This window comes from Rhipicephalus sanguineus, chromosome 1, assembly GCF_013339695.2.
Source record: "Rhipicephalus sanguineus isolate Rsan-2018 chromosome 1, BIME_Rsan_1.4, whole genome shotgun sequence".
Lineage (NCBI taxonomy): Eukaryota > Metazoa > Arthropoda > Arachnida > Ixodida > Ixodidae > Rhipicephalus > Rhipicephalus sanguineus.
In genome coordinates this window covers 14,742,844-14,770,011 of record NC_051176.1, presented here as the reverse complement: position 1 = coordinate 14,770,011, position 27,168 = coordinate 14,742,844, and the positions used below count along the sequence as shown (strand labels likewise).

Genomic DNA, 27,168 nt, shown 5'->3' with positions numbered 1-27,168 from the left:
ACCAGAAATTGACGAAGCTTATGGCTTTTGGGGACAAGTGCATCACTGTCGCTGCCCACCAAACAATGAACACCATATGTATCATGTCAGATAACGACCTAATTTATTTGACTAATGGCGAACTCCTTGCCGGAGGGAAAGATGAAAACGGGATACAAGTGCAGCGCATAAAAATTAGGCAAGAAAACAAAGAACTACCAACCAGACACTTAAAATTGACATTTGCATCTAGCACTGTCCCTGATGCCATAGAAACGGGCTGCCTGAAATTACATGTGAGACCACATCCCAAACCCACGACGCTGTAATAAGTGCCAAAGGTTTGGTCATGCTTCGCAAAGCTGCTGAGGGCTTCTGAAGTGTGGCACAATGCAGCACTCCCGATGACTGCAGTGCTGAGGCTGAGGCCCATTGAGCAAACGGTGATGGTGGCCAACCGGCATATTCCAGATCCTGTGTAACGTGGAAAAAAAGAGAAAGAAATCTTCACTTTCAAAGTCCAAACAAACATCAGTTTCTGCCGGAGAATCTGTTGCTGGGCCTGTTGGTACATACCTGGGAACGTTATGTGTGATGGTTTCATTAAACCTGTTGCCAGTTCCAGCGAGTGTCTGTCGTCTTCTCTTCTTGTGTACACGTCCGTAAGCTGGTTTTTTCGTTTCTTCTTCAGTTTCTGCAAAGCACGATAGCGTGTCTCACCATCTTTTGAATAGACATCTTTCGCAAAGAGACATCTTTTGCGATGTAGTGCCATGGAGGGCAGCACTACAATGACCCCAGGCCCATGCCACCTGCAGTGTGCCGAGGCAATTGCCACCCGCCCCCACGGTGGAAGCAGCCAATGCTGCCCTGCCCTCTCCGAAATTGGCCGCACCAGAGACCTCTACAAGGTCGTGCAGCAGCCAGGGCAACGTGAGACTAAGGAGGTCCCATCCACCTCTGGCACGGTGGAGTCAGAGGCTTCTTCTCTTAAGGCGAAGCCTACAAGACGTACATGTCGCTCATTATAGCTTCGCCCATTGCTTTGCCTGATGCTGTGGACACTACCTCAGATCAAGCGGTGCGGGCAGCTCCCAAGGAGCAGCGAGCCTCTCTCGACCACTCCAACGAAGACAAAACTCTTAGTTTCAGTAGACTCTGTGATACGAATCCGGCTGATACGAATTCTTAAAATTCCCCGGCGAAATTTCATTCTGTCCAATGGGCCAAAATTCGGATGTTCTGAACCCTTTTCCGCGTCGCCACAGGTGATACGAACTTTGGTATCGAAACTGTCGAGCAACGGCCTTCAGCAGTGTGCTCTGGAAGCTTCGGAAGTATGCACGCGGCCAGCGCACACACAGTCAGAATCGTGGTTATCTTCTGCCGCAACTGCCACGCACGAAAGCATGGTCGCTATCGACACGATCATGTATGCCGAAACTGCTAAAGAGCTCACGCTTCTAACGCTCACCGAGTCAAAGCGATGCTACTTGCCGCAACCTCTGCAGACAATACCGTGGTAGACACGATCATAGATAGCAACAGTTTTGAAGGCATGTGTGCAGCCAGTGCACATGGATAGAAAACGAAACAACCGTTTGCCGCAACCATCGTTCACGAAACCGTGGTCGATATTGACACGATCACGTATGGCGATGACGAAACTGCAAAGGGGCACCCGCCTCCAACGCTGACTGAGTCAAAGTGATGCTACTTGCTGCAAATCACTGCAGACAATATCACTGTAGACGCGATCGTAGATAGCAACGAGCTATAGTGTTGAAGGCACGTGTGCAGCCAGTGCATGTGGATTGAAAACGAAACTACCATTTGCCACAACCACCATGCACGAAACCATGGTCGCTATCGGCACGATCATTTATGGTGACGATGAAACTGCAAAAGAGCACGCGCCTCCGATGCTCGAATCAAAGCAATGCTACTTGCTGCAACCACTGCGGACAAAACTGCGGTATACGCGATCATAGATAGCAGCGAGCTATAGCTCTGAAGGTACGTTCAGTGCGCATGGACTGAAAGCGGAACTCGTCGCAACCGCTGCGCACGGTCCCTATCGACGCTATCATCGATAGCGACTACGCAGCTCTGAAGGTGCGCGGCTAACGCACTGGTAGTTTAAAGATAACAAAGTCGTTTAAAGGCATGAAACGTTTCGGCGTTCCTGTCACTATGATGGAGCATCGTCACTTAGAGTAGTTTTCAGTTGGCCTTAGCCGAAGCTTTCACGCGCACGTTCGCGGCAGCCAGCTGCGCTTATTAAATAAGTCCGTTCGTGTTTGTCCCAGAAACACATGCGTGTTCTTTGGACCGAAATAAATGTTTTGTGTGCATGTCATAGTTTGAAAACGGATTTTGCTAGTTTTTGGTGATAAGAAATTTTGAGTGATACAAATAGCTCTTGAGATCGGTATCAGAGATTCTACTGTGGCACATATGTTTTTGCCTGAACTGTCTTCATTTTGAGTGAACCCAATTTCTGTGGCACATGCGTGCTAGGAGTTCTTGCCGCACATAGGAATTTTGGTTACCATGCACAGCTTCACCGTAAAATAAGGATTCTGCGTTCACCTGCAATGAACATCAGATGTCATTACTCCTCCCAAGTAAGAAAGCATGCTTAGAGGATTAAACTACGATGACAAGATTAGCACACCAGCACTAGTGTGTATAGTGATCGGCTGTTTTCGTTGTCGGGAGGAATGGTGACATGCACAACAATGTCACTGCTCCCAGAACATAACAAGCAGCTATCCATCCTTCATGACATCTAATAATTGCATATGTTGTACTGTAAATCAGTAGCGCTGTACAGTGCATAAATTTTCTCTGTTATTTGCTGCACAACAAACTTACTCTTTCATGTCTGGTTGTTGAAATTTTCTTTGTTTGCCAAAGTCAGTAGTTGTACTATTTGTATTCAAAAAAATATTCCATTCGCACTTGGTTTTCATTGTTTGAGTTCACTTCAAAGTTCGAAATCTGATATTTGCACACCCCTACTGAGAAGATGTTCAGCTTTCATGTGTTTTCTGAGAGTGACTGGAAGCACTTCTACCGTGAATGACTTGGCCAGCTCTCTTCGGTTTCAATATTGTCCTGTAGTGCCCTGACAGTAGTGAAATCGTGTAGTGAATATTCCCCTATTCACTTCATGTAAGAGAACTGACTGCAGAAATGGATGTCGCTCTCCTTGAACAATGACTGATACACAGCTTCTGCCCTGGCAGTGGTAGGTGACAGTGCGTGATGCTTCTTTTCTCAGTGTTACAAAGCACGCCCCTGTGGCACATATTCGGATGTACTTCTGCCAACTACAGCATAAATCCAGAATTTTTTACAGATGCATCAAAGTCTTCTGCAGGCGTGCCTTGCACAGCGGTCAGCCCATCCTTTTTGGATGCCGGTGTTGGGCACCCTAACACAAGCAAGGTGTGTGACCGGGCTAGTTGGTATTCCATATTGACGTGAACAGCGCGTGTAATACACAATTGCGTGTAATACACCCTAACACAAGCATCTTTACAGCGGAGGCTTACGCAGTATTGGCGGCTGTGAAACACATACGAATATCAGGTATATGCAGATTCCTTAGGCGTCATAAAAGCTTTAAAAAGCTTTTTAAAAGCACCAAAATCCTGTCCAGCTCTCACTCACTCATATGCACCGCATGCTGGATGCACCGTTACATCGAGGGCAATGTCCACATCAGTCCACGTAAACCCTGCCAACTCACCCATGGCTGCTTCTGTGATGGACAAGGAACATTTCTAAGGAGACAGCTTAACTCTTTCGTTACTGCGAGAAAATGGTTATTTTTCATGTCTCGGGAAGAAAGTTTTTGCCACTTTGAAAAGTACTCCAGCATGCATTGCAGCATACCAAATTATGCATGAAATGGTCTTTCTAAAAAAATATAAGTTGTAAAGCAAAAAAATATGGAATGTGTAAAAATTGGAAAGTCTAAAATTTCGCTGCGAGCTGATAAACAGAGCAATAAAAAACACTATATATGCAAAAATATACTCAAAAGAAAGAAAATTCAGAATATGTATTTTGAAGATATACGACCCAGGAATACTATAAAAAATAATAAATGTTCTACACAATGTTTCTTCTTAATGCAAATAAATGTGTGTATCTCGCCATAACGCGCAAAAAAGCCCCATTAGAGTACACATACAATTTAGCTGAAGCACCTTTACTTAAAGTAGCCTCCTATAAATACTTAGGCCTAACGTTAACAAGTACCTTATCCTGGAATCTGCACATAAATAACATCTGCTCTGCCGCTTTCCGTAAATTATGTCTTCTCCACCACAAGCTCAGGACTGCCCCGCCTTGTGTTAAACTCCTCTCCTACTTTTCCCTAATTAGGCCAAAACATGAGTACGCCTCCGTAGTTTGGGATCCCTACACAAAAATTAACGTTCAAAACTTAGAAAGAATTCAAAGAAAAGCAGTACGATTTATTTATAGTAAATTTATGTCAACCGGCTCCCCTACTGCATTACTAACGACAAATGGTATAGAACTATTGCAAGTTCGAAGAAAAAAAAGCCGGCTACAGTTTCTTTCAGACATAGTAAACCACAGGCTATCCTTAGACCCCACAGCATACGTATCCCCCTTGTTAAGCAGACCCACTCGGCACCACTATCCTCATTCCCTAACGCCAATCTTCGCAAGGACTGACACTTTTCGGTACTCCTTTTTTCCACAAACAATAGCTAATTGGAATAAACTAACCGAAGCATTTCCCCAACGCCCTTGACCATTTGTGTAAATACTATTCTTCCATGACTTCCTTAGAATTGTATTATGACCAAGTTCTTTTTTTTTTAAGTCGTAACCCTCCGTCTTATGTCCAAAAAAATTGTGTAAAAGACTCTTTGCAACCTTGTTTCATTCTGTTATTTAGTGTGTATCATGTATGCTCACCCTGCTTGGACTTTTTGTCCGCAGTATTCTATAAATAAAATAAATAATTAAAATAATCAAAAACATCTGAATCAAGGTACTGCTTGACTGTTTGTGCAATGCGGTGAAGCATATCATGGTTTTTCGTGAGAGCGAGATGCACTCGAGCACTTTTCACAGAAAATTTTTGTTTTTTGCTGGTGTTCCAATATAGGTGGATGCCAGCGATGTGAACGACACCAATATAAATCAGATGTGCAATAACTTCACCAGTTCGTCTGGCGTCACCTCTTTCCATGAGCCACCGCTCTCCGCATAGGTTGGCATTCCAAATTTGCATCCAAGCATATTTATTCATATTTTTGCAGATGTTATTTTAAAAAAAAAGAATGAAATCATGCGTAGTCCTAAAACGTCTCGCGCCGCTCTGTAGTGTGGGGCCGAGGTCTGCTCCGGCGCCTTCTTGTCGTGAGGAGAAGCTTTGCAGCCGGCGTCAGCACATGGCGTTCCAGCAACGTGTGGAGCTCGCACGTAACCAGAGTAGCTCTAAGATTGTGCACAAAGGTCAGCAGCTAAGCACGCGCGGCGGAGGAGACTACTTGAGGCCGTAAATGAAACCAACTCCTGAACGCCTGCGGATATCCCCGGCTGACGCAAAAACATCGTCGCCATCAGAGCTTGAAGCTCAGGTGCTGTCATCTTTGGACTCAAAGCTGGTCGTAACTAAATTCACGTGCAGTTGCGAGATAGTTTCGAGCGGCGCAGGTGCGCACCTATGCGCGCATGACGCCGCCGCTATAGGAGCGACTAGCGACACAGGATGCGGCCCTGTATCTGATATAACAATAGAAGCGAAACCGAAGCTGCTGAAAATTGGCTGAAAAGGCCATGTCCACACGTACATGTGGCGGACCTTCAGAAACAAATTTTGGTAGAATAAATATTCCTCGACTCCAAACAACAGCTCTCTAGTGAATAGCTGACATAAATTTCAGGCAGTTATTACCGCTCAACTCTGTCAGATTGCGAAGCTGACACCATAATTTGATATTTGACTTGCAGAAGTTCTTTTGATTACAGAACTTTGATGTCACTGAAGCATAACCCCGAGCAGCACGCATTTCTCTCAAGTTCGTCAGCCAAGCGCATTTTCCCAACAACGCACACACATTGCTTCGTGCAAAGGTCTGTCAAAAATCACTATGTTGCCAAATCGGGCAAATCCAAACTGATTCTGAAAGTTCAGTGGCTGGACTAACTAGGAGGTGCAAGGTGCATGAGAAACAAATTCAACACGCCAAAATCGACGATTCAAAGCATCGATCACCGGTGATCGATTTGGATAGGCGTGGTAACGAAAATTAAAGGGGCCCTCCATCACTATTCAGTCCCCCATTTTTTACTTGCGGGTCGCATAGACTGATGGCTGGGGATAATTTTAGCATAGGTCTAAGCACCGATATCAAATCATTTAGTATTTTAATCATGCAATAAAGTTGCTACATTGCAGCTGACTGCATCAGCGTGTAATGGCGCTCAACAGAACTATTGCGGGTAGAGACGACTATGTGCGCCAGCCTATGATTGGATAAATGTAACGTTAGAAATGATCATGGCGTGACATCAGAGTTGAGATTACTATTGGGTTTCGTTTTTCTTTTCTGTGCTTTTTCAGTGAACTCCAAATAAAACGCCGTTGCAACAAAAAAGATCACTACAACCACAAAGCACAACAGAGGCGCTGGCTGCCATTTCGCCTCTGGTTTCTTTGCCTGCACCAGATGGATGTCCACACGAAACCCTTCTCTCTCTCTTCCCTCTTTTTGCGTCTGTACGTTTGCGAGCTGCTTCTTTCCGCACGTGCGGTAGGCTCTTGATTGTTGTTGAAGCGGTGCAAGTAATCCTCTTCGTTGAATGACCTTGTAATTCGTCGGGCTGCTCACCGAACAACCGCGTAGGGCCATCGTGTTTCACTGCCCTTGCCGCTCCACAAATTCCCTTCTCAGAATGAGAGGAGGGAATGACATGGAATGTTGTTGTAAGGAACAGCAGACAAAGCCTTGCCAGCCTGGTTTCGAAGCAGTAGCGCCCGCTCATGTTCCGACAAGTCGGGCGTCAGGCACCACATTTGTTACTATGGCAACGACGTCAAGAATACGTTGGAAAGGACTAGCAACAGTGGTGTGCAAGCTTCCCCTACGTAGGAGCTTTCAGCTCATTTCATTGGGGCTCTCTGAAAGGTCACACAGCGAGTGAAATGCGGTTATGTGACCCCGCGAAAATCAAGTGGGGAGTAGGCATTTTTTTCTTGTATTTTGAATTTTCTAGATTGAACAACTTTGAACTGCGTGCCGCTATCGCTGCCGTTCTTGCTGCACTAACCTGTCCGTACTTCAGTCTATGCAACTCATGAGTAAAAAATGGAGTGTTGGAGGGCCCCTTTAAGTACCGACAGAAACATGTCATATGCTACACGTTCTGAACCTGCATCAAGGCCACCGGTATCAAGAACCTGGTGTAACACTGCGCAGAATCGGGACAGGACAAACACACACAAGCCTTCTGTCTGGTGGTGACCCAAGGATCTATCATAAATGTGGCGAGCCACTCACATCCTGCTGCAATGCCCTCATCTGGAAGCTGGTAGAAAAAAGCATTTTTTATTACCATTATTGACAGCCACTACATCCTTCCATGGTTATTGGCAGATGTGAATCAGTGGTACTTTTCAAGGAAGTGAGTCATTTTAATGGCATATATCCAGGCGAACCGCAGCACGACCTCTTAGCAGAGGTTGTTTCCGCAGTAATCACTAAAGAAGACTCCACTTACCTCTCCGCCCTTGGGCTCAAGGGTTTTAATGAGGCATTACTGCCAGGTAAACATGAATTCATTGTTGCCTTATGATCAGCTTTGTACACATCTTACAGCCATAGTTCATGGTCATACTTTTCATCTGTATACTTTGTACCTGACAAGCAGACTACTTTGGTGAAATGTGTGTGAAAATAGTTCAATATCATACTGATTAATAACTGCTGCTCTTACAAATGTGATGTGTCACTTACATTTATTGCTTTATCAGCTTTGATCTCATTTATGCCACAAGAACTGGCATTGTAAGTGTATAGCTAGCTCATTTAGTTGTTTTTAATTTTCAGTGCAGGCTATTATGAATGTAACAGCTTGCTTTGATTTTGTACCATTTATAAACTGCGTCTTTGATGATGATTTTTCAAGGGCTCGTTTCTCTTTATTAGACACAATATTATTGAGAACTAACAGACAATAACGCCAAGGAAAGTACAGGGGGTGTTATCTGTAGTATTTAGAATATAAATGTGAAGAAAGTGAAGTGGACGAAAAGATGACTTGCCGCCGGTCCCTGCCGGCGGCAAGTCATCTTTTCGTCCACTTCACTTTCTTCACATTTATATTCTAAATACTACAGATAACACCCCCTGTACTTTCCTTGGCGTTATTGTCTGTTAGTTCTCAATAATATTGTGTCTAATAAAGAGAAACGAGCCCTTGAAAAATCATCTGCTTTCCTTCATTCATAGCGAGGGTCTCGTCCTGGCAGACTTAATGCCTTCAGGTAGTATGCGAGGGATTATTGGTCAGCTGCCAAATCGTAAAAAGATCACGTGCTACGTGACGCCAACAGGCAAAAAAAAGAGTGTTCCACACTCGCCGCCATGGCTGCGATTGGCACTGACTAACACTCCTAGGTTTAAATCAACATATATACCCCAGAAAGTGGACGGGAGGATGACCGCCGCCGTAGCTCAGTGGTAGAGCATCGGACGCGTTATTCGAAGGTCGCAGGTTCGGTCCCTGCCGGCGGCAAGTCATCTTTTCGTCCACTTCACTTTCTTCACATTTATATTCTAAATACTACAGATAACACCCCCTGTACTTTCCTTGGCGTTATTGTCTGTTAGTTCTCAATAATATTGTGTCTTTGATGATGGTTATATGTGATTGTGGTCACTTTTATAATGTGGTGCTCAGCTTTATCGCTTTTATATAAGTTCTGCCACAAGTACTGATATTTTAAGCATATAGCTCATCTTCCGTAGTGTTCAGTGACCATCCATCTGCTTAATTATGTTTCTTGCAATTAGCAGTAGTTATTCTATGTGCAATATGTTTAATGATAAATATTAATATTTATGAGATGCTTAAATGATGCTTTAAACTCCATGAGTCATTTGGAATATTTTGCCATTTGCTCCAAAGACACCTATAGCTGCTCCAAACTAGCATTTTTTTTCCGCTCCAAAAACTTATGGCTGTTCCAAAGCAGCATTTTTTCTGCTCCATAATCTGTTCCAAAAAGCAAACTGTCGCTTCCATCACTGCACTGGGGTGAGTACTTTAGGCATTATTTGCTGTGGCACTGTATTTATTTCTTTGTTGGCGGCAATGGCGCACATCGGGATATGCCCATTTGTACTTGGTAGTTAATGCGTACTACCGCTTATTGCGTAGTTATGCCGCATTGCCGGCAGGTACGTATTAACGAGGTTTCCCTGTATATGTATTTTGTGCACTCCTGTGTAGATGTATTTTAGGCCTCTATACAGCCAAATTACATTTCTCCTTGTGTATCGCAGGTCACCGTCGTCATAAAAATCATTGTCATGCTGCGCTTTGGCCACACTTGGCCCTTGCGCCAGAAAACACTATCATGTATCAACATCACAAAGAAAATTAGAATTGACACACCAGTGCGCACTTGCTAGAGAACTTTTGTTGAAGACATTGCAACACATTAACTCATGTACATGTTTTTCGATTTTGATGTGACCGGGTGTCACTGACTAATACCATTACATGTGTTATCGCTCAATGCAAGCCTTGCCGGAATGTTTTGGAATGTTCTCAAATGTTTTTGATTGCCCCAACCAGGTTATGTGCACTACACGAACAGTGGAGTACATTCTGGAGCACAGGGGACCACTGTGACTTGCATATAAAAGGCCAACGTGTTAGATGTGTACATCAGATTGTCACCAGTCAAAGACCAAGCTTGCCGATAATATTGTTTTATAAGTGCTTTGTTTTCCGAGCACAGGTTCACTCTATAAATGGTTGAAAATACACCAAAGCCTTATTTTAATGAAATAATGGATATAACGAGGTACAGCAGAATTTCGATTATACAAGTTTTGCAGGGTGGGGAAAGATATTCGTATCAGCCGAAAAACATGGGAAACTAGTGTGCCAAATTTGTATGCCTAGTGTGCAACAAAAGGAAAGGTAGTGTGCAAGCGTCGAGCAGGTTGGTACATTTCACACTTAACATGGAGAAGCGCTAGGCGACGGGACACGCAGACTAACAAGATATAATTTCAAGAGCACATATACGCAAAAACTGATGCACCGAAGGATAAAAATTCGCCCATGGCAACACGTGGTGATAGATTAGTATCAAGTTCACTTTGATTAGTATCAAAGTAATGTGAGCACCTTCGGATTATCTTTTATTTTGTTTTTGCTAAGCAGCAGATCACAGACAAAGCTCGTGACACCCTGCAACCTGGCTGTGAACTTGTTCTTTTTCAACAGCTTTTTTGTGGCTATATGGAATACGATTATTTTTATGAACAACCTGCATCCAATGTTTAGCACAATACAGTGAACTCTCAATTGAGTGAACTCCAAGGGACCCAAGGAAATAGTTCACTTAACTGAAAGTTCACTAAACTGAATATTCACTAGAATATGGAACAGCATTGGGCACAACAGACATTAGAGTCAAAAGTGTGAAATGCAATTTATTTTGAAAATAAATCTGCAATTTTCATTTGGACTGGTGCCCTTAAAGGCCAACTCCGGCGATTTTTTGGCCATGTCAAAGTAATGGTGCTTTTATGTTCCTGAGAGGTTACTGTTACGGGCCCGATAGCAGAAATACTCGGCAAATTGGAGAATAATTTTAAATAAGCAAAAAAGCGCAACACCGAAACCGAAACCCAACCGAGTGTACTGTCTACGTATGACGTAGACGTTGTTACGAACGAACCGGAAGTCGTGCAAGGCATGCCGGTCACACCGGCGCGGAGTGCGAAAACTGTGGCAGCCGGGACGACCAGCGAAGCGCCGGCCAAACCAACGCTGTCTGTCGCCTTGTGCACAGCAGACGCTCGCTGTAGCGGCCTAAGCGCCGAAGTTAGCGGTGCCCTCGGCTGCGTCACTTCCGCCGCCTTGCCAACACTGACGTCACAGACGCAATGTTGCCAATAATTGTGGGAAGCCAGGAGGGAGTTTGCAGACGATCTCTAAAAATCATTTGCAAACAATCTGCGCATGTCTCAAGCCTGTAATTTGACATAAATGACGGAAACGTGCAAAGGAACGTACCCAGCGATTTTCACTGAGATCCATCGACCTCGAAAAATCGCCGGAGTTGGCCTTTAAAGCGCAAGAAGAGACAAAGCTTTCCAGAGAGTCTACGTTTCTGTGCACTGCCTCTGGCATAGCTTGTTGCTGAGACACGAAGTCTCGCAACTTTCTAACATACTCTACCGCCTCGACTAGAGTTACAGGATTTGAACCTGCCGCCGATGGATGGGCGATTTAGTGGCGGCTCGCATCGGCTATGCCAGTGCTGCAGTGCACAAAACTTCGTTGAATTGATTTAAAAAATGAGCCTGGGTCCGCGGATCAAGTTCGTTCAACTGAAAAATTCACTATTCTGAAATTCGTTTAACTGAAAGATTTTTGCATAGAGTGCATAAGAAAATCGCCGGGGATTTTCTAAAAGTTCGTTATTCTGAAATATTCGTTAAACCGACGTTCGTACAAGTGAGAGTTTACTGTAGCTGTGTTGCGTTGTGGCCGCTAGACAGAGTTCGTCATATTTGATGCACATAGGCGTGCGCAGGTTCCCGATCAGGGGGGGGGGGGCGAAGGTTCATCGCAGTGCACCTCCCCCCCTCTTAGGTGACTAGTGGACTCGATGTATGGCGCAGATTTTGCGCCCCCCCCCCCTCTTAGGTTACTGGGGGGGTGGCCACCCCCCCCCCCCCCTGTGCGCACGCATATGGTGATGCATTATAACTCATTAGGAACTCAAATGATGCATTTTTCCACACAGAATGGTAGATAACACGGTGTTAGAAGTATTATAGATGGACCGACGGCGCCTCCGGAAGCGGCGAACTTCTGTCCGCGGTTTGTGACGTTTTGTGCACAGGGCCCTAGATGGCGCTACACTAGTGGTGGCTTATGAGCGGTATCAGGCATGGTCGCTTCGGAGCCGCGAACGCCCCTCGAAATGAATAAAAATCTGTGCATTCGTGCTATAACGAGCGCAAAAATAAATGAATAAATAAAAGCTGCGAATAAATCGAAATTTTGTCGATACAGCCGTTATCTGTTGAATTTGCCACCTCGAGGGTTCGCAATAGGATGATGCTTTCCTCATTCGGACATGTGAAATCGTGCATTTAAACATATGACAGTGACGTCACGCTGAAATATGACAGAAATTAGTTCTATTTGTAGAAGTATAGTTTATATAGTTTACAACAGAAAATGCATACTGTCTTTGCTATCGTGAATATTTGAAGTAATTTGCGGTCGTTGATCGCGGATAAAAAAAAAATGTGTGACGAATACGTCTTTTTAGCTGGTCACACATAAAATACTGAATTTTAGCGAATGCCAGCAGCTAAGTTTGAGGCACCGACGAACGACATGAAGAAGCATCCTGGTTTGGCACTGCGAGAAGGGGAGACATTAAGATTGGTTGATATGTGTTCCCGATTCTTCTCTGTTGCCAACTGAGGGACATTTTTCACTGTTTATGTCTTGCATAGCCACCCGAAGACTTTCAAGGAACACGTTGATTGCGGTGTGTGGAGTCTTGATGAGCGTAGCCAGCCAACCACAATGGTACACCGTTTACGGTACTCGGCTGCTGACCGAAGTTTCCTAGCAAAACGGAAAGGCGAGCTAGTTGGTACTGATTCATAATGGTGTAATAGTAGCGTAAAAAAAAGACGAAGACAAGAAAGTGAACACCACAAGCGCTTACTCACAACTGAAAGCTTTATTGCTTGAACAGAAAATATATCTAAACTTGACGCTCGACTAATTTCCGCGCATGTGCATCATATGGGCAGGGCAAAAGGCAAAAACCAGAACAAAAACACACCGCCTTCAACCCTCCGCCCCCCAACAGGCTACCCCCTTTCATTGAGTAGCATCACTTCCCTCTCCGATATGACTAAAGAAGGATGACTAACGCACGTAGATGCCCTCATGCTAATATGAAGGAACGAAGGGATCACTTTGTTTCAGAGTGCATTGATGTCGTTGCTAGGCCCGGAGCGGTGAGCGGGAGGGGGGGGGGCTCCTTAAGCTCAATATCCTCAGCTTTGGCTGCAAAGGGAGCACGGTTACTCGTGTCAGACAAGGAAGGCCACTTCGTGGTCCTGGAAGAGTCCGCGTTCGCTGAGAAAGCGTGGGCAGCAGTGGCAAAGAACTTCAAAGAGGCTGAGGTGACAGCAAAGAACGCCAAAAAACGAGCACTTGACGTGTGCAGAGAGCTCAATTTGGAAAGTTTGGCCGCAGCTATAAAACGGTCTACGCAGCTGACGTTGACGTTATTTTTCGCAGCTAAAACGCACAAACCAGGAATCCCCTTTCGCTCTATCGCTTCTGAGCGTGGCACATGGCAACTAGCAGTTTCAGGCTTTTTGCAGAAACACTTAGATTCCTTGTCCATCTGTGATCCGTTTTTTGTACGCAACTCCGAGGAAGTAGTTCAATTTTTGTCTACCGTTGAGTGTTCCGCGTGTACGGCTATCAGCATTGACGTAGAGGATCTTTTCTACTCCGTTCCACATGACTCATTGATGCAACGCGTGAAGGAATGCATTGTGGACGATAACGATGAAGTGGAATTCAGGAATACCTGTGGAACCACGGTAGAGGCCTTTTTGGAGTTGTTAAGCTTCTACCTAAGTACCACTGTGGTGGGTTTTAAGGATAAGGTCCGTGCAAAAGACGGGTGTGTGCATAGGGTCACGAGTTGCCCCCGTGCTTAGCAACATATCTTTGAGCAAGGTTGACAGGGACTTGCAGATTGATTTGCAGGGCATAGCCATAAAAGTTTTTCGGTATGTCGACGATTTTTTGGTTTTGACGAGAAGTGCACATATCAAATCATATGCGGATGTGGTACTCCGAGCTTTTAACGACAGGGGCGGTGGATTGAACTTCACATGTGAGGTGCCAGTTGGCAGCATCTTACAATTCCTCGACCTATCACTGCATTTTTCTTCACAGCGCGTCTGCTGGATGTATGCACCCCGGTCTACAAAACCGCTCTTGAGCTACCGTTCCTTCCCCTCTAGGCTGGTGAAGGACGGCATTGCTATGTCGTGTCTGAAATCCGCTGTCAGCAGATCGTGTGCGCATTTCGCTCATCACAGCTTTCAGGAGCAGGTGGATCGTCTAAAGAACGCGGCCTTTCCTATATCGGTAATACAGTCGAACCCGTTTATAACGAACTCGAAAGTGCCGCGAAAACTGGTCGTTATATCAGTAGTTCGTTGTAAATGGACTCGCCCTCAAAAACATGCATTTAGCGACCAAGCCGCTTTTTTTTCTGCGCATTTTTATTGAAAAGTGCTAACAACTCCTCCGGTGAGAAGTTAGGCCTTTTCGCGTTGTGAAGCGAGGCCCGCTGCGTGCACGAGTGAATTAAACTGCCTTTGCAGTGAAGCGACAACGTTTCATTGAACCGCGGTACCGCTACGTGGAGCCGATCATCCCTGGCTAGTTGCGTGCAGCGCGTCGCCTACTCGGCTCACGCCATCACTGCCGGGCCGCTTGCATTTGTACGCGCATTTGTGCGCACTTTGTGCCCGCTTCACTTCGGAGCGTACACGGGTGCGACGAGCGGCCGGTTCGTTCAACGTGGCGAAGATAAGCATTTTGCAAGCAACGCGCACTCTACGTCTCCGCGATGCTCTGACGGCCCTGCACGACAGGTGCGGCGCGCTTGGGTTGCCGCCTAATAAAACACGCTGTATACGCTCGCTGTAAGTGCATCAACGTTTCTCGGTTCCTGTGTCGCTCAACACCAGCGAGCTAGTTTCGTTTACACGAAGCGACGCGCACTTTATCTCGCACGGCGCGGCGGAAGCGAACTTTCGAACGGCAATGGCATCGCGCGCTTGTACTGCTTGTACCGCCGTCACCCCGAACAGTTTACGCCACACGTGCAGCCGAGCCGATAGCCGCAGATGACTGTGATTAGGTTGTCGGCGATAAATCATAATGGCACGTTCATCGCCGGTCGCCACATCGCCTTCGCTCTCTTCTGATGCTTATCCGTGAAGGAATCGCCGCAATCGCGCGGAAGTCGTAATCATTGATCGGCCGCTCTCTGCCATTACCGAAAAGATGAAAGACATTTTGCGGCACATCGTGACGTCGACGCAGTGAACATTTAAGCGCTGAAAAGTTATCGCGGTCATCGCTTATTGCATTTTATGGATTCTTGCGATCCAAGGCATAGGTTCATCGTAGGCGGTCGTAGCTGCAGAGAACGGCGCCAGGAAAGGTTGCCGTGCGAAAGCTGACTGCAAGGCTTCATGCTGCCTACTATTTCTTTCTTTCTTTTTTTTTTTTATTCCCCACTGCCATTCTGCCACTGAAGAAACGACCGGAAAGCGAGCGACCTCGCTCGTAGCGTCCGGAAGCAGCGCGTGCGGTGCTCGCCGATCTCGGGTATCTTCGTTACGAGTAAACTGGACCGGGGTTCGCGCGAGCGCGCGCCTCTCATGCTTTAGAAGGCCTACTTAACTTTTTTTCGCTTCGTATACGCCTTATTTTTACCGCGACCGTGTCTGAAGTGTTCGTTGTAAAAGTAGGAGGCTTTGAAAAATGTTCGCTATATGTGGACGCAATTTCAATGGGTAGCATAGGAAAATCGTAAGTGCATCTAAATATGGTCGTTATAACCGATAGATCGTTATATCTGGGATCGTTATAAGTTACAAATCACCTGCCAGCACCTCGTCAAACAGATAAAAGGTATCGATGCACGCAGCCAGAACACGGATCGAAATGATAAAGTGGCTGTTATGCCATACGTACACGCGCTCTCACATCGGCTTAAGAAGACAGCCCAGCGATTTGGGCTGAAGGTGGTTTTCTCTGCTAGTAACAAGCTAGGCAAACTATGTTCAATGGTCGGCAACAGGCTTGACAACGTTGGGACGCGCGGTTGCTCTATTAACCACAAAGTTAGGTTTGTGTCGTGCAGGGCCAACGTCGTCCATTGCATCCCTCTGTCGTGTGGTCGTGTCTACGTCGGCCAGACAGGCCGATGTTTGAACATACGCCTAAGAGAGCATCAGTCTTCCTTGCAGGGGAGACCCTTAATGCACTTGGCCATGCACTGCGCTGAGTGCTGGTGCGAAGCGCAATTCCCCGCGACGGAGATCTTGTTTAAACACCACGATCGCACGACACGAGAACTTGCTGAAGCTTTTTATATTATCACGAGGGCATTTACATGCGTTAGTCATCCTTCTTTAGCCATATCGGAGAGGGAAGTGATGCTACTCAAGGAAAGGGGTAGCCTGTTGGGGGGCGGAGGGTTGAAGGCGGTGTGTTTTTGTTCTGGTTTTTGCCTTTTGCCCTGCCCATGATGCGCATGCGCGGGAATTAGTCGAGCGTCAAGTTTAGATATATTTTCTGTTCAAGCAATAAAGCTTTCAGTTGTGAGTAAGCGCTTGTGGTGTTCACTTTCTTGTCTTCGTCTTTTTTTTTTTTGCGCTACTATTACACCATTATGAAGTTCCCTAGTTCGATCCCAGCCGCGGCGGTCGCATTTTGATGGAGGCGACATGCTAGAGACCCGTGTACTCTACGACGTCAGTGATGGTAATTAACACCACGTTGCTGAAATTTGTGGAGTGACAGCCTTGTGGCAAGCCCACGCCGTCGTCGGGAGGGGCACACTATTGGCATTCTCAAAAACTTCCTCGATGAGACTTGTGGGTGACAGTGACTGGCGTTGTGTCGAGTACTGTGGCATCAGATCCCACGCAGCTTCTTTGATTCATCTCGCTGGCGACGTCGCACTCTTGCGAGGCCTCTGTTGGTGGAAGTTCTTCGAAGCTGGTTGCATTTTCCAGTCTCAGAGCTGCGCCGTTTGATGGCAGGAGAATGCGAATGGTCCGCAGGCACCTTTTTTTTTTCTCTGTCTTTGTCAAGTGAGCAGGGCAGTCGGGAAACTTCGTCGGCACGGCGTCATTCGCCAGAGCCGCCTTTCGTGGTGTGCTCACAAGAACGTGCCCTTTGTACACTGCTTCCGACGTCTTCGTTATGTACCTTGGCTCGAAGTGCTTCTCGCACATGTAATCAGTCGACGGCAGCACGCGGTCCTTGCACGGAATCGTATGGCGCCAAACCTTTAGGCGTTCCGCATCTCGGGGTGCAGCAAAAATTGACACTTTTTCAGTGCAGGTCTTGTACCGAGAGTTGCACCGCGGCACAAAACACTTTTTGCCCATTTCACGGCCTTCTCACTCGAATGGCATGACCTGCCATCGCACAAAAAATTAAACAAGAAAGCAACGTGGTGACAACTGCTTTGTCTAAGGCGGAACAGAGGCCGGCGCGCGCCGCTGTGAGCCACGTGACTGCTCCTGCCATCTCGCGGCGTGACGGCGCGGAGGAACCGAAGTTCGACGCAGCGAGCGCATGGCGGCGGTGCTGTATCGTTCCACCTGTACTTCTAACACCGTGGTAGATAACGTTCTGCACCATAGTGAGAGAAATTTTTTTAAAAAGTATGAACGGTCTGTTTTTGAAAACTATTTTCGTACTAGTACGTTTTTGGGAGACCATATATGTTTCAGCACAGTGTGTGGAAAAACCACGAAAGCTATTTCAAAAGAAAGCACAAATACCAGTGTTAATATCTACTGAGTTTTATTATCCTCAGTATAACCTGTCTGCAGCAGTAAATTACTCAATCACAGGTATTTTAGGTCGTTCACCATGTCTTTGATTCTTTTTTTCAAAATTCCATCCTCAGCTAAGTGAAATAAGATACACACAGGGTTGCATTCTTTTCTGTTGGGAAAATAATATTGTGATCAAGAAGTGAACCTTTTTTCATTAAGTGCACTCCGAAGTCAGAAATTGTGTTTTCGATGGCTGAAAATTATATGCATTTAGTTTGCCCATACAATTTTTTTTCGGAAGAATAATCTCAGAACTATTGTCCTGGGTCGAAAATCTGTATCCATAGTAAATTCAATCAAAATTGGGAATGGTGGCCACGACCGCCTTTTTGTTCTTATTTGGATACAACCTACTCGACTGCGAACAATGCAAAGAACCTTTTACATTCAACCACATGCCCAGCTTTCGATGAGAAAAAGGCAGAATTATTTTCACAAATTGTACAAAACACTAACACCTCAACATTCTTATTTATTAATAAGAGAAGATCTCTGAGAAGATGTTTAGAGTTTTAGAGGCATTTCAATAAACACTGAAAAACCATTTTACCTGTTCTCTAACATCACCTGGCAATGTTGCTTTTGTGCCGTAACACCCCGTACTTGAGTGACTGTAGCTTGGGGCATCTGATTGAAAGCCCAAATGGGGAGGGCGAAACTGGGCCGGGCAAGACAAAAGAGAACTTTACGTTTGCTTTCCGGCACACGCTTGTTTTTAAAAAAAAAAGAAAGCTTTTTTTTTTTCTTGTTCAACTTTTACCGAGATGATGGGCGCCATCAGGTGTGCTGCTGCTGATTGGAAAAGTGGCTGTTCCACCTACGATTGACACTCCCATAGAGCTCCTTGTGCCACATATAGTGTCAGTCGTCATTGGAAGTGCTGCCGTTCCAATGACCAATGGCGCTCCTCATAAGGTACAGTGCTTCAGCAGCAATTTGTTCAGGGGCTACTGGTTGTTGATGGAAGAGCTTCTCTGAATGGCCTTTTGATGCACTTTTTTTAAAGGAGTCCTGACACAAAAATTTTCTCACCGCGTTTTTTTGCTGCAATGTGTTGCTGGGGGCCTGTTAGTCATAACACGGCACATCGTTTGCTGCAGCGCGCGACAGATAATTAATTACAAGCTCCTCATTACCGACACAGCCTCAGTTTCGGTTTGACAGAGCTCCAAAAACGACAAGCCGCCGGGTGCAACTATCACCACCTAGCGAGTGAAACGCTCGGTCACGTGAGCACAAAGAACAGTGACGCATTTCCGCGCGGTCTGTCGTCATCGGGCTCATCGTCGTCTGATGGCGACGATTTTCTTGCGGCGGGTATGGAAGGAATTTTCGACGTGGCGAATCACTTCAGGTTTGACCCGCTTCGTCGGAGCGATTCGTCGAGAAAGCCCGTCAAAACAGAAATGGCGGCTACGACGTCATCATAATTTGTACCGGCTGCAACGGTTACGTAGGGGAAGTAGGGGGGTCACCTCGGGTCACCTCCGAGGGTGTCAATGCACTAGGTGCGGCCTGTAATGCTGGATCGCGCTCGCAAACATCAAAATTCATATAAAATACCTTCCAAGCTTTATTCGCTGTCGATATTTTGCAGATGGTACACGCACGTACACGGGAATCGATCCAGCAGGCTATCTTGGCCGCGAAATTTTGTGTCAGTGCCCCTTTAACGGCAGCATGCTACTGCTGTGCTTCATCATGAGTGCTCTGGGTGCAAAAGCTTTTGGCACACCTTCACAGCAGTGTTTAGGAGAGCTGCTAATTGCCACAGTCAAAAAGCTAACAGCTGTGCAGCAGGATGCAAGCTAGCGGTTTCTGAATGGGTGTGTGTCAGATGGCTGCTGAAGGTTGCCTTTTAAATAGCATTTTTTTTCTTGAATGTTGCACTGAATTGAGTTTGACAGGAACTGCTGTTTGGAGCGCTCCTGTAGTGTCAGTGAAAGCTGGTTTTGAATGGGGGGACATTTTGCTTTGGGGACGTTACGGTCAGCAGCAGAGCCTAGAGTGGCTGACTGTTTGCTGACCGGGTCTGCACGATGCACCAATGCTGTTTGCACTGGCTTGTGGCACATGGCACATCAGTAGCGACAGCGAACGGAAACATTCTTACCTGCTCAGGTGGACCGGCTTTCATTCCCATGTGGCTGCACCCAGGAGGGCTGTGGCAACACATCGGGCCGTACCGAGTTCAATCCAGTGCGAGTGCGTGCCCACTTCCTGCACACGCTGATGCGACTGGAATTTGAGAAGCAGCAGGCGGCGGGCAACCTGGGTGCTTTCCAGTGTGTGGACCCGCATCGGCTGATCTACTACAATGCATCCGCAGCAGCAGGCGGCCTTCCGGCTGCAGCGTGCCAATACAGCTCGGAAGAGGAAGACGAAGATGATAGTTCTTACTCTGAGAACTCGGACTACTCATCGGAAGAGGAGGACGGCAGTGGTGATGGCAGGCCCAGCTCTCCACACCGGGACTACACAGACCTCAGTTGTGCAGTGGCCAGGGGAGGTGGAAGCCCTGCACTGGCATTGCGTGGTGTTGTACCTGTGGACCCTGTGTTTGTGGGTTGCGGAGACTGTGCCACCGACGGACTGCTGGCGGCAGAAGGGTCTCAGGCAGCCACATCGACAACCGAAGAGGGTGAAGGGTCGTCGTCAACGGCCACGACGGATAGCACATTTGGCGAGATAATCAAGGCGTCACTGGGCGAAGTGGCCACCTTGTGAAAGCCACGTGTGTGTGAATGTCAAATTTTCAACAACTGGGTGTGCTGGACTTGCCATGTGATTCACATCTAGTGCCCATTTTCCTCAGGCATGCCCATAGACCCTTCTTTTTGTTTTCCACACTGTTTTTGTTTCTATGGCTTTCCACGGCTACATTTTTATGGTCTAGGAATCGCATCTGCCTTTGGCAGCAGTCAGTCAATAGCTTGCTCTTCTTTGTCCAGGAGATGTGCAGAATTTCATGTATATAAAATATATAAGAAAGCTTCTGCATGCCAAGTATACTGCACCATGTACTTGCATGTTGAGTGCATTTCTGTAGAGTGTACACAGCATACATTATACTGCGTACACTGTGGAGTATACAGGGTGTAAGGAACGGTGTGTAGAGTGCTTAAATGCTGGCCACAAGCCACCCAGTGTATGGAATGTCATTGTCAGACTGACACTATTCATTGGCACAGGAAGTGATGGTGTGGCCTTCTTGGTTTCCTTGGTTTTGCCAGAGCACCTGCAAATGCAGTGACCAAGAACAATTTGTATAAAAGAGTTTTCTGCATGGTGTAGTAATTCATGGCATTGAGTGTCGTTAGCCTGAGGTTTCACTTGGAGCTTGCACTGCCAGCGGTGCAGCCAGAGTGGGCACCTGCTTGGTAGCAGAAGTCAGGAAGTTTGTGATGGTGGCATGATCCGCAACCAAGTCTTGATGTCTGCCATGAAAGTAATGGTTTGTGGTTGTCACAGAGGTATGCTGAACTTGCCTTTGAGTTCTTCTTAGTTCAGGAAAGGGCCAGTGCAAATTTTTGCGATCGCTGGTTTCTTTCGTGCCTGCCACAAATGCTAACGGTGCGTGTAAGTTCATGCATGAAAAATCTGAATAATCGCAGATAGCGGCAAAAATATATTGCTAGAGTTGGAAGTTCTCAATATTTTGTTTCCTGAAGAACTGGGATGCTTTACTTTTAATAATTTGAAAGAAGGCTATGTCGCTTTTGTTTTTTTGAGTGAGTAAGTACCGTTGATATTTTCAGATTGGTTTTATTGTAATAGCTGCCGCCACATAATACTTCACACTGGCTGCTTCCTTGTTTTTTTGGGAAAATGTCTGTGTTTGTAAATCTTTATCGGACAGTGTCTTGTTCTGTACAGCTGTGTGCTGTTTAAAACAAAAAAGTTTTTTGGACCCTGCAGGTTTGTTTTCTGTGGTTTTTGGTTCAGTTGAAAACGCGATGAATCCTATCTGTAATGTCAGGTGCTGATAGACAAGCTGCAGGGACTGCGATGTTGTGTCAGTCTCCAAAAACAGCATCCCTTTTAGATCTTGTACTTTGTGGCAAATTTACACCTGTCTATCAGTATTAGTGATAAGTTACTCTGTCTTTTGCACTAAATTTGTTCTTGTTTTTGTTTTTGTTCGAAAGTCTGCGCAGATCAAAACTATAGGTTGAAGCACCGAAGGTAGCTGATGCTTGCTGCAATAGTCAAGTGTGCGACAGCTCTGTGATTAGACTGCTTGAGTATGTTGCGGCCTACACTCTGTGCAGTTAAAACTCGTAACATTGTAATGCACTCGGTGTGTGTTGTACAGCTTTGTTTTCTGCCATTAATGCAGTCTGCATGTGTGTGTTAATCGCAGCTAATGCTACTATTACTAATGGCTGCTACTAATGCTATGCACATCTTAGCACACAAAGGAGGTGCACATGTGAGAACGACGACTACTACTGGCGCCATATGAGGGTGCACCTCATATATTGACGGAGGTCAGGCGAGGAAACGAAAAGCCATGCGTTTACTGGTCTTGTTCAGTCTCAGTGATAACAGTTAAAAAGGAGTATGCGCAATTGCTGTGCCTGCATTTTGGAGGTCACCAATTCAAGCGGACAAATCACATGTGACCCACTCAGCCTTGTGTGCAGTTGTGCGTCTTGTATGACATCACTGAGGTCTAACTGTGGTGGTGATGCCTGCATATTTGTTGTAAAAGCTTCACTCGAAAACAAAACAAAAGGTATTTAAAACCCTACCCATGACGATGTGGCACTCTTTATTTTTTTTGTATGTTCATGCTCAAGAATGCTTAAATTCCAAGTGTCCCTGTCATATTATATCAGGCAAAAATGCCTGGTAGTACTGTGAAAACTGCAATGTCTCTTGATAGTTCTTTATTGCTGTGAGTGTAGCAGCAACTAGAGCACGCTTGTTTAGGGGGATACTCACAGAATCAATGGTAGTTCAGGGGATGTACAGTTAATGCTCATGGACAAGGGATTCTCTTCTTGCCTTTTTTATAATTTTGCCATCTTTTATGAGTTTCTACCTTTCTACCCAAATTTTGCCATCACAAAGCATGTGATGTTTTGACGATGTGCTTGGTTACATGTACTTTGTTAGTGACATTACTACAGTGGCACATCACCACCCTGGGGTTAGGAAGACCTCACAGCAGGACATGACTGGTGTTTGGCAGTGCCCTTGCAGTGGAAACCAGTGCTGCTTACCATAATTACTGATTGCAGTGCACTGCTGAGATGTGCACAAAAATGCCAGGAAAATACATGGAAGTTCCATTTGTGTGTGTCTCAGTAGTGAGCTGCAATCGGTAGCAATGCATAGCCAACTAGCCACCACCTTAGCTTGCCCTAATGTTGTGCATATTTCAGATGAGTGCTGCCAACCCATGATTCCACCTGAGTTCTTAAATCTAGAAGCTTCTTTGATGCTTATTTCGAAAGGCATCCACATTAAAACATATATTAGATTTAATGAAAATTTTAAAATTAACCCATATATGCCCAGTGTCCTACATGCTTCTTTGATGTGCCCTAACATCGCTACTTCCTTAGGTGAAGACCATTGATATCAAAGGAAGTCTGCCCAAACATGTGCTATAGCCTTCAGATTGTTTGCCCTTAGTATTACCACGTACAGACTACTTCATCTGAGCACTCTGTACGAGAAAGGCCCTGGATAGCCAAAGTTATGACACTTTCGTTTTTTTCAAATTATTGCAGTAATCCTGCCATTTCACCATTTGCGCTAAAAGTAGTTTGTTAGCAGGGGCCATACTATTGCCCGTAATTGCAAATACACAACTTGAGCTCAGTGCCACGAGAAAAAAACTCGGTGCAAAAAGCGCTGCAAAACTTTGTTGCACTTACCTGACAGTAAATAAATATTTTGTACGTTTTGTTGAGGGAACAAATCCCCTATTCGTGAATAAAAGTCTTTATTTGCTCAATTTTTCCGAGTATGGGCATATATGGGTTAACAATGCAAGAACCTGTTAAAATGAGGAATTATGGGCAACCTGAAGTAAATTCTCTGCATTGCTGCTGTCATACTATTTTGGCACGTTGAGCCCTAATTGTTCAGAGATATGTTGATTCTCACTGTACAGTGTGAAGAATCAGAGCGGTAGAGGCAGAAAGGTAAACGAGGCTTATGGCGAAAACGCTGAGGCAGTACAGCACAAATCAGATAGGCACACCTGAACAAATCAGTACATTTTTGCAGAGAACACTACCTTAATAGGGTGTGGTTCTGCACTTGAGCAGCACCATCCCCCCTGAATTGTTAATACTGTATTTTAAAAGTTGATTTACACTTTGCATATTTTTAGCCTTTTGATACTTGAGGATTTGGCATTCGAAAGAAACGCTTATGCACAGTGATCGCGGTAATGCATTGCCTTGACCTGGCTTGCCATTCGTTACAGTTTATCAACATCCATTTTCTGACCTACATTACACTAGGTTCAAGGCATATATTAATATAAAGTTGCTTCATTGTTGCTGTTTGTGGTCCTTGTTTTGTATGCAAGTGATAATTCAATGAAGCCTTTCATTCTAAGGGCACAATGTCCATCCATTAGCCTTTGTAACATACCTTAGGTAAAGTGTATATTGGGAGACACAGGAACTAAACGTCCCCATAAACATGCCATAAACTCTGCCATGTGCGTAGAGGTGCCAAACATATTCACTCAAGGTGATGCCATTCAATCCAGCAGGCCATTGCTTGGAACGCTTAAACTCAGGTTCTTACCAAAGTGAATGTTAACTCAGGATTGGCATTTCGATTCGGTGTTTTCTTATTAAATTTTTTCTTCAAAAAGAAAAAGAGAGAATGCATTTTTAGCATGAATTTGCAGCTCAATAAGATGGAAACTTGGGCGATTTGGTATCAGTTCATATACTTCAGTGTAACAGGGCACCATAACAAAACAACTGGACTGAAAGGGCAACAAGTGCCTGTCATTATCCTGATTTTTCAACAGACTGGGCATTTGTTAAGAGCTTCAGTGTGTTTACAAGGTTTGACTAACAAGGTTTAACAAAAAGGTTGGAATTCCCAAGTTTAAGGGAACAGTAGGGTTGGCAGCACTTGGTCAAATGGCCCATGCTTGCCTTCTTTTAATCATTTTCCCCCGCTTTGTGTTCACCATTCTGCTCATCATCTCTCTTTTCTATTCTGCCACGTGGAAAGCTGTTTCATGACTTGAGTGGAAAGCAAATCTGTGATGATAGGGCCCTTTGTGTTACACTTAGTTCCCAGGGCACAGAACCACTGGTTGAAAGCCTTTTGACCAATAACTTCCTTGTGCTCACAAAAGGTCCCAACGTTGGTATGGACTACTCATTCTTGTGTGGTTTCCCTTTTTTTTCCCCAGAAAATGTCTCTGAAGGACTTCGAGATTGATTATTTTCAATATTTCTGCAGGCTGATCCAATACAATGTCCCAAGTGCAGTGGCGCTGCTTCTGTATATTTCATTGCATTAAAAATTGCTGAATGAAGAGTTCTGCACTGGTGTGTTGCTGCATAACATAAAGAAAGCTTTGACAATCGAGCTTTCAAATAGAAGAGATGTATTGGTCGACTAGATCTCTTCTTCTAATGCACTTCACATTATTTGTTCTTTACATTGTGTTGATATCGCATTGTAATGTGTATGGAGTCATCGTTCAATGGGCTCTTTCTATTTATTACTTACCCACGGCACCACCAACGTGTGGAGAGTGAACGCAAATATACAGGTATCAAATTTTTGCATGTACCCACATAGAAAAGTTGCTGGCAATAACCAACACATCATAGAAAAATCAAAGCCTACAATTAAGTCTACTCATAATTCAAAGTGGAACATTTTCGCAGCTTTAAGCACAAAGGGCGGAAAACATATGTGGAATTTTTTTTTCTAAAAGAGCCAAGGTAACTGAAACAGAGAAAAACAGTTTTTTTTGCTACTGACAATATGGTCGGGCTAGCCCCAACGTTTTGCCAGTGTGCTCATGTCACCAAAATACCTCAAATCTATATTTCGGCTAAAATCTATCTCGCCACTATTGTCGGTATTCAGGCGTGAAATTTGGATTTGGCTCTTTGAATTAGCTCGTAAAAGAAGTCCAAATTGCAGCGAATGAATGATATAACAATATTTTTCGACCATCGGTCGGTGCCGTCCTTCGCTGCATGGGTGTAATGGCGATGACTAGACTTAGAACCTTCCAGGCAAAGGGCGCACGATTCTGGGCTGTCAGCAGCGTTTTCTCGTTCTTGGCATCTATTCGTTGGTTGGTTGGTTGTTCCTCAGTAATCTGGCGCAACCCACCATCGGGGATATAAGCCATGGAACGGGCGGTACTTTATTTTAGGGATTAGAAATGAATAGTTTAAATTACAACTCATTGGTATAATCAAGAAGAAAAATAATGACAAGCCAATATGGTTGAAAAAATCAAGTGAAATTCACTTAACATTAAATTCGTTTTGTCTCACGTAGGAAATCACATACGGCATCGCAAACGTTCCTGTGGCTAAAGCCCAATTAGGGTGGCCGCAGTCCTATCGCCGCAGTCCGGCTGCCATCGCGAACAATAGATGACGTCACTGTCACCCACGTGACCTGATGCTATGACGTCATTGATGTTTTTATAGACGATAGTCTTTCTTGGGATACTTAAACGGAGAAATTTTGGTCTGTCTTTCCGTCTTTCTGTTTGTCGGCACGTCACTCGATTCAGCCACTCGGCCAAAGTTGAACCACTTGCCCAAGGGCCAGCCATCTTGAACGGCTGACTAGGTTCATACTTGTGTACATTGTCGATCAAAAAGCAAACATTACGCATATCTGAGGCGCAACATCACTAGGTAAGTATTAGGTGGTGTGTTCCTTTAATAGAAAATGCATACATACGTAATTCTAAAGACCCTAGTTTCTTAAGCTGCGCTGAAAATGCGACTGCGCTGACACTTGCCTCCCTCCGTGCCCTCTGCACTAGCTCATTGTTGTGTTTCGGTTTCGGTTCTGTATTGCACTGTACGAACGCCATGGGGCGCCGCTCTGGCATTCCTGTTTTACCCAGGCGACGTGTAAATAAAAGAGTTTGTGGAGAGTACTCGTTGAGTGCGGACGTTTCTTCTGCTTCAGCGCTTCGCGCCAAACCGCGTGTTCGGGCTGGCTGGCGTCACCGCCGGTCTTCGCCTGCCGCTGCGCCGGGACTACCAGCCCGCAACAC

General features: G+C 45.4%; 1 protein-coding gene and 1 long non-coding RNA gene across 2 annotated transcripts in view; one reads left to right on the top strand and one right to left on the bottom strand.

Moving 5' to 3' along the window:
- The window catches only part of LOC119389531 (cysteine/serine-rich nuclear protein 3), a 382,433-nt gene extending 356,982 nt beyond the window's left edge, over window positions 1–25,451 (top strand). Inside the window, exon 5 of the mRNA XM_037656849.2 lies at window positions 20,043–25,451. Coding sequence (XP_037512777.1) covers window positions 20,043–20,648 — 606 coding nt within the window. The 3' untranslated portion in view covers window positions 20,649–25,451. The remainder of the gene's footprint in view (window positions 1–20,042) is intronic.
- LOC125757712 (uncharacterized) lies at window positions 27–20,076 on the bottom strand. The gene is made up of 4 exons (XR_007415457.1): window positions 20,035–20,076; window positions 3,767–3,798; window positions 556–702; window positions 27–453 (listed from the first exon to the last, which is right to left on the bottom strand). It is a non-coding gene; the product is annotated as an uncharacterized LOC125757712 (long non-coding RNA).
- Window positions 25,452–27,168: the final 1,717 nt, after the last annotated feature.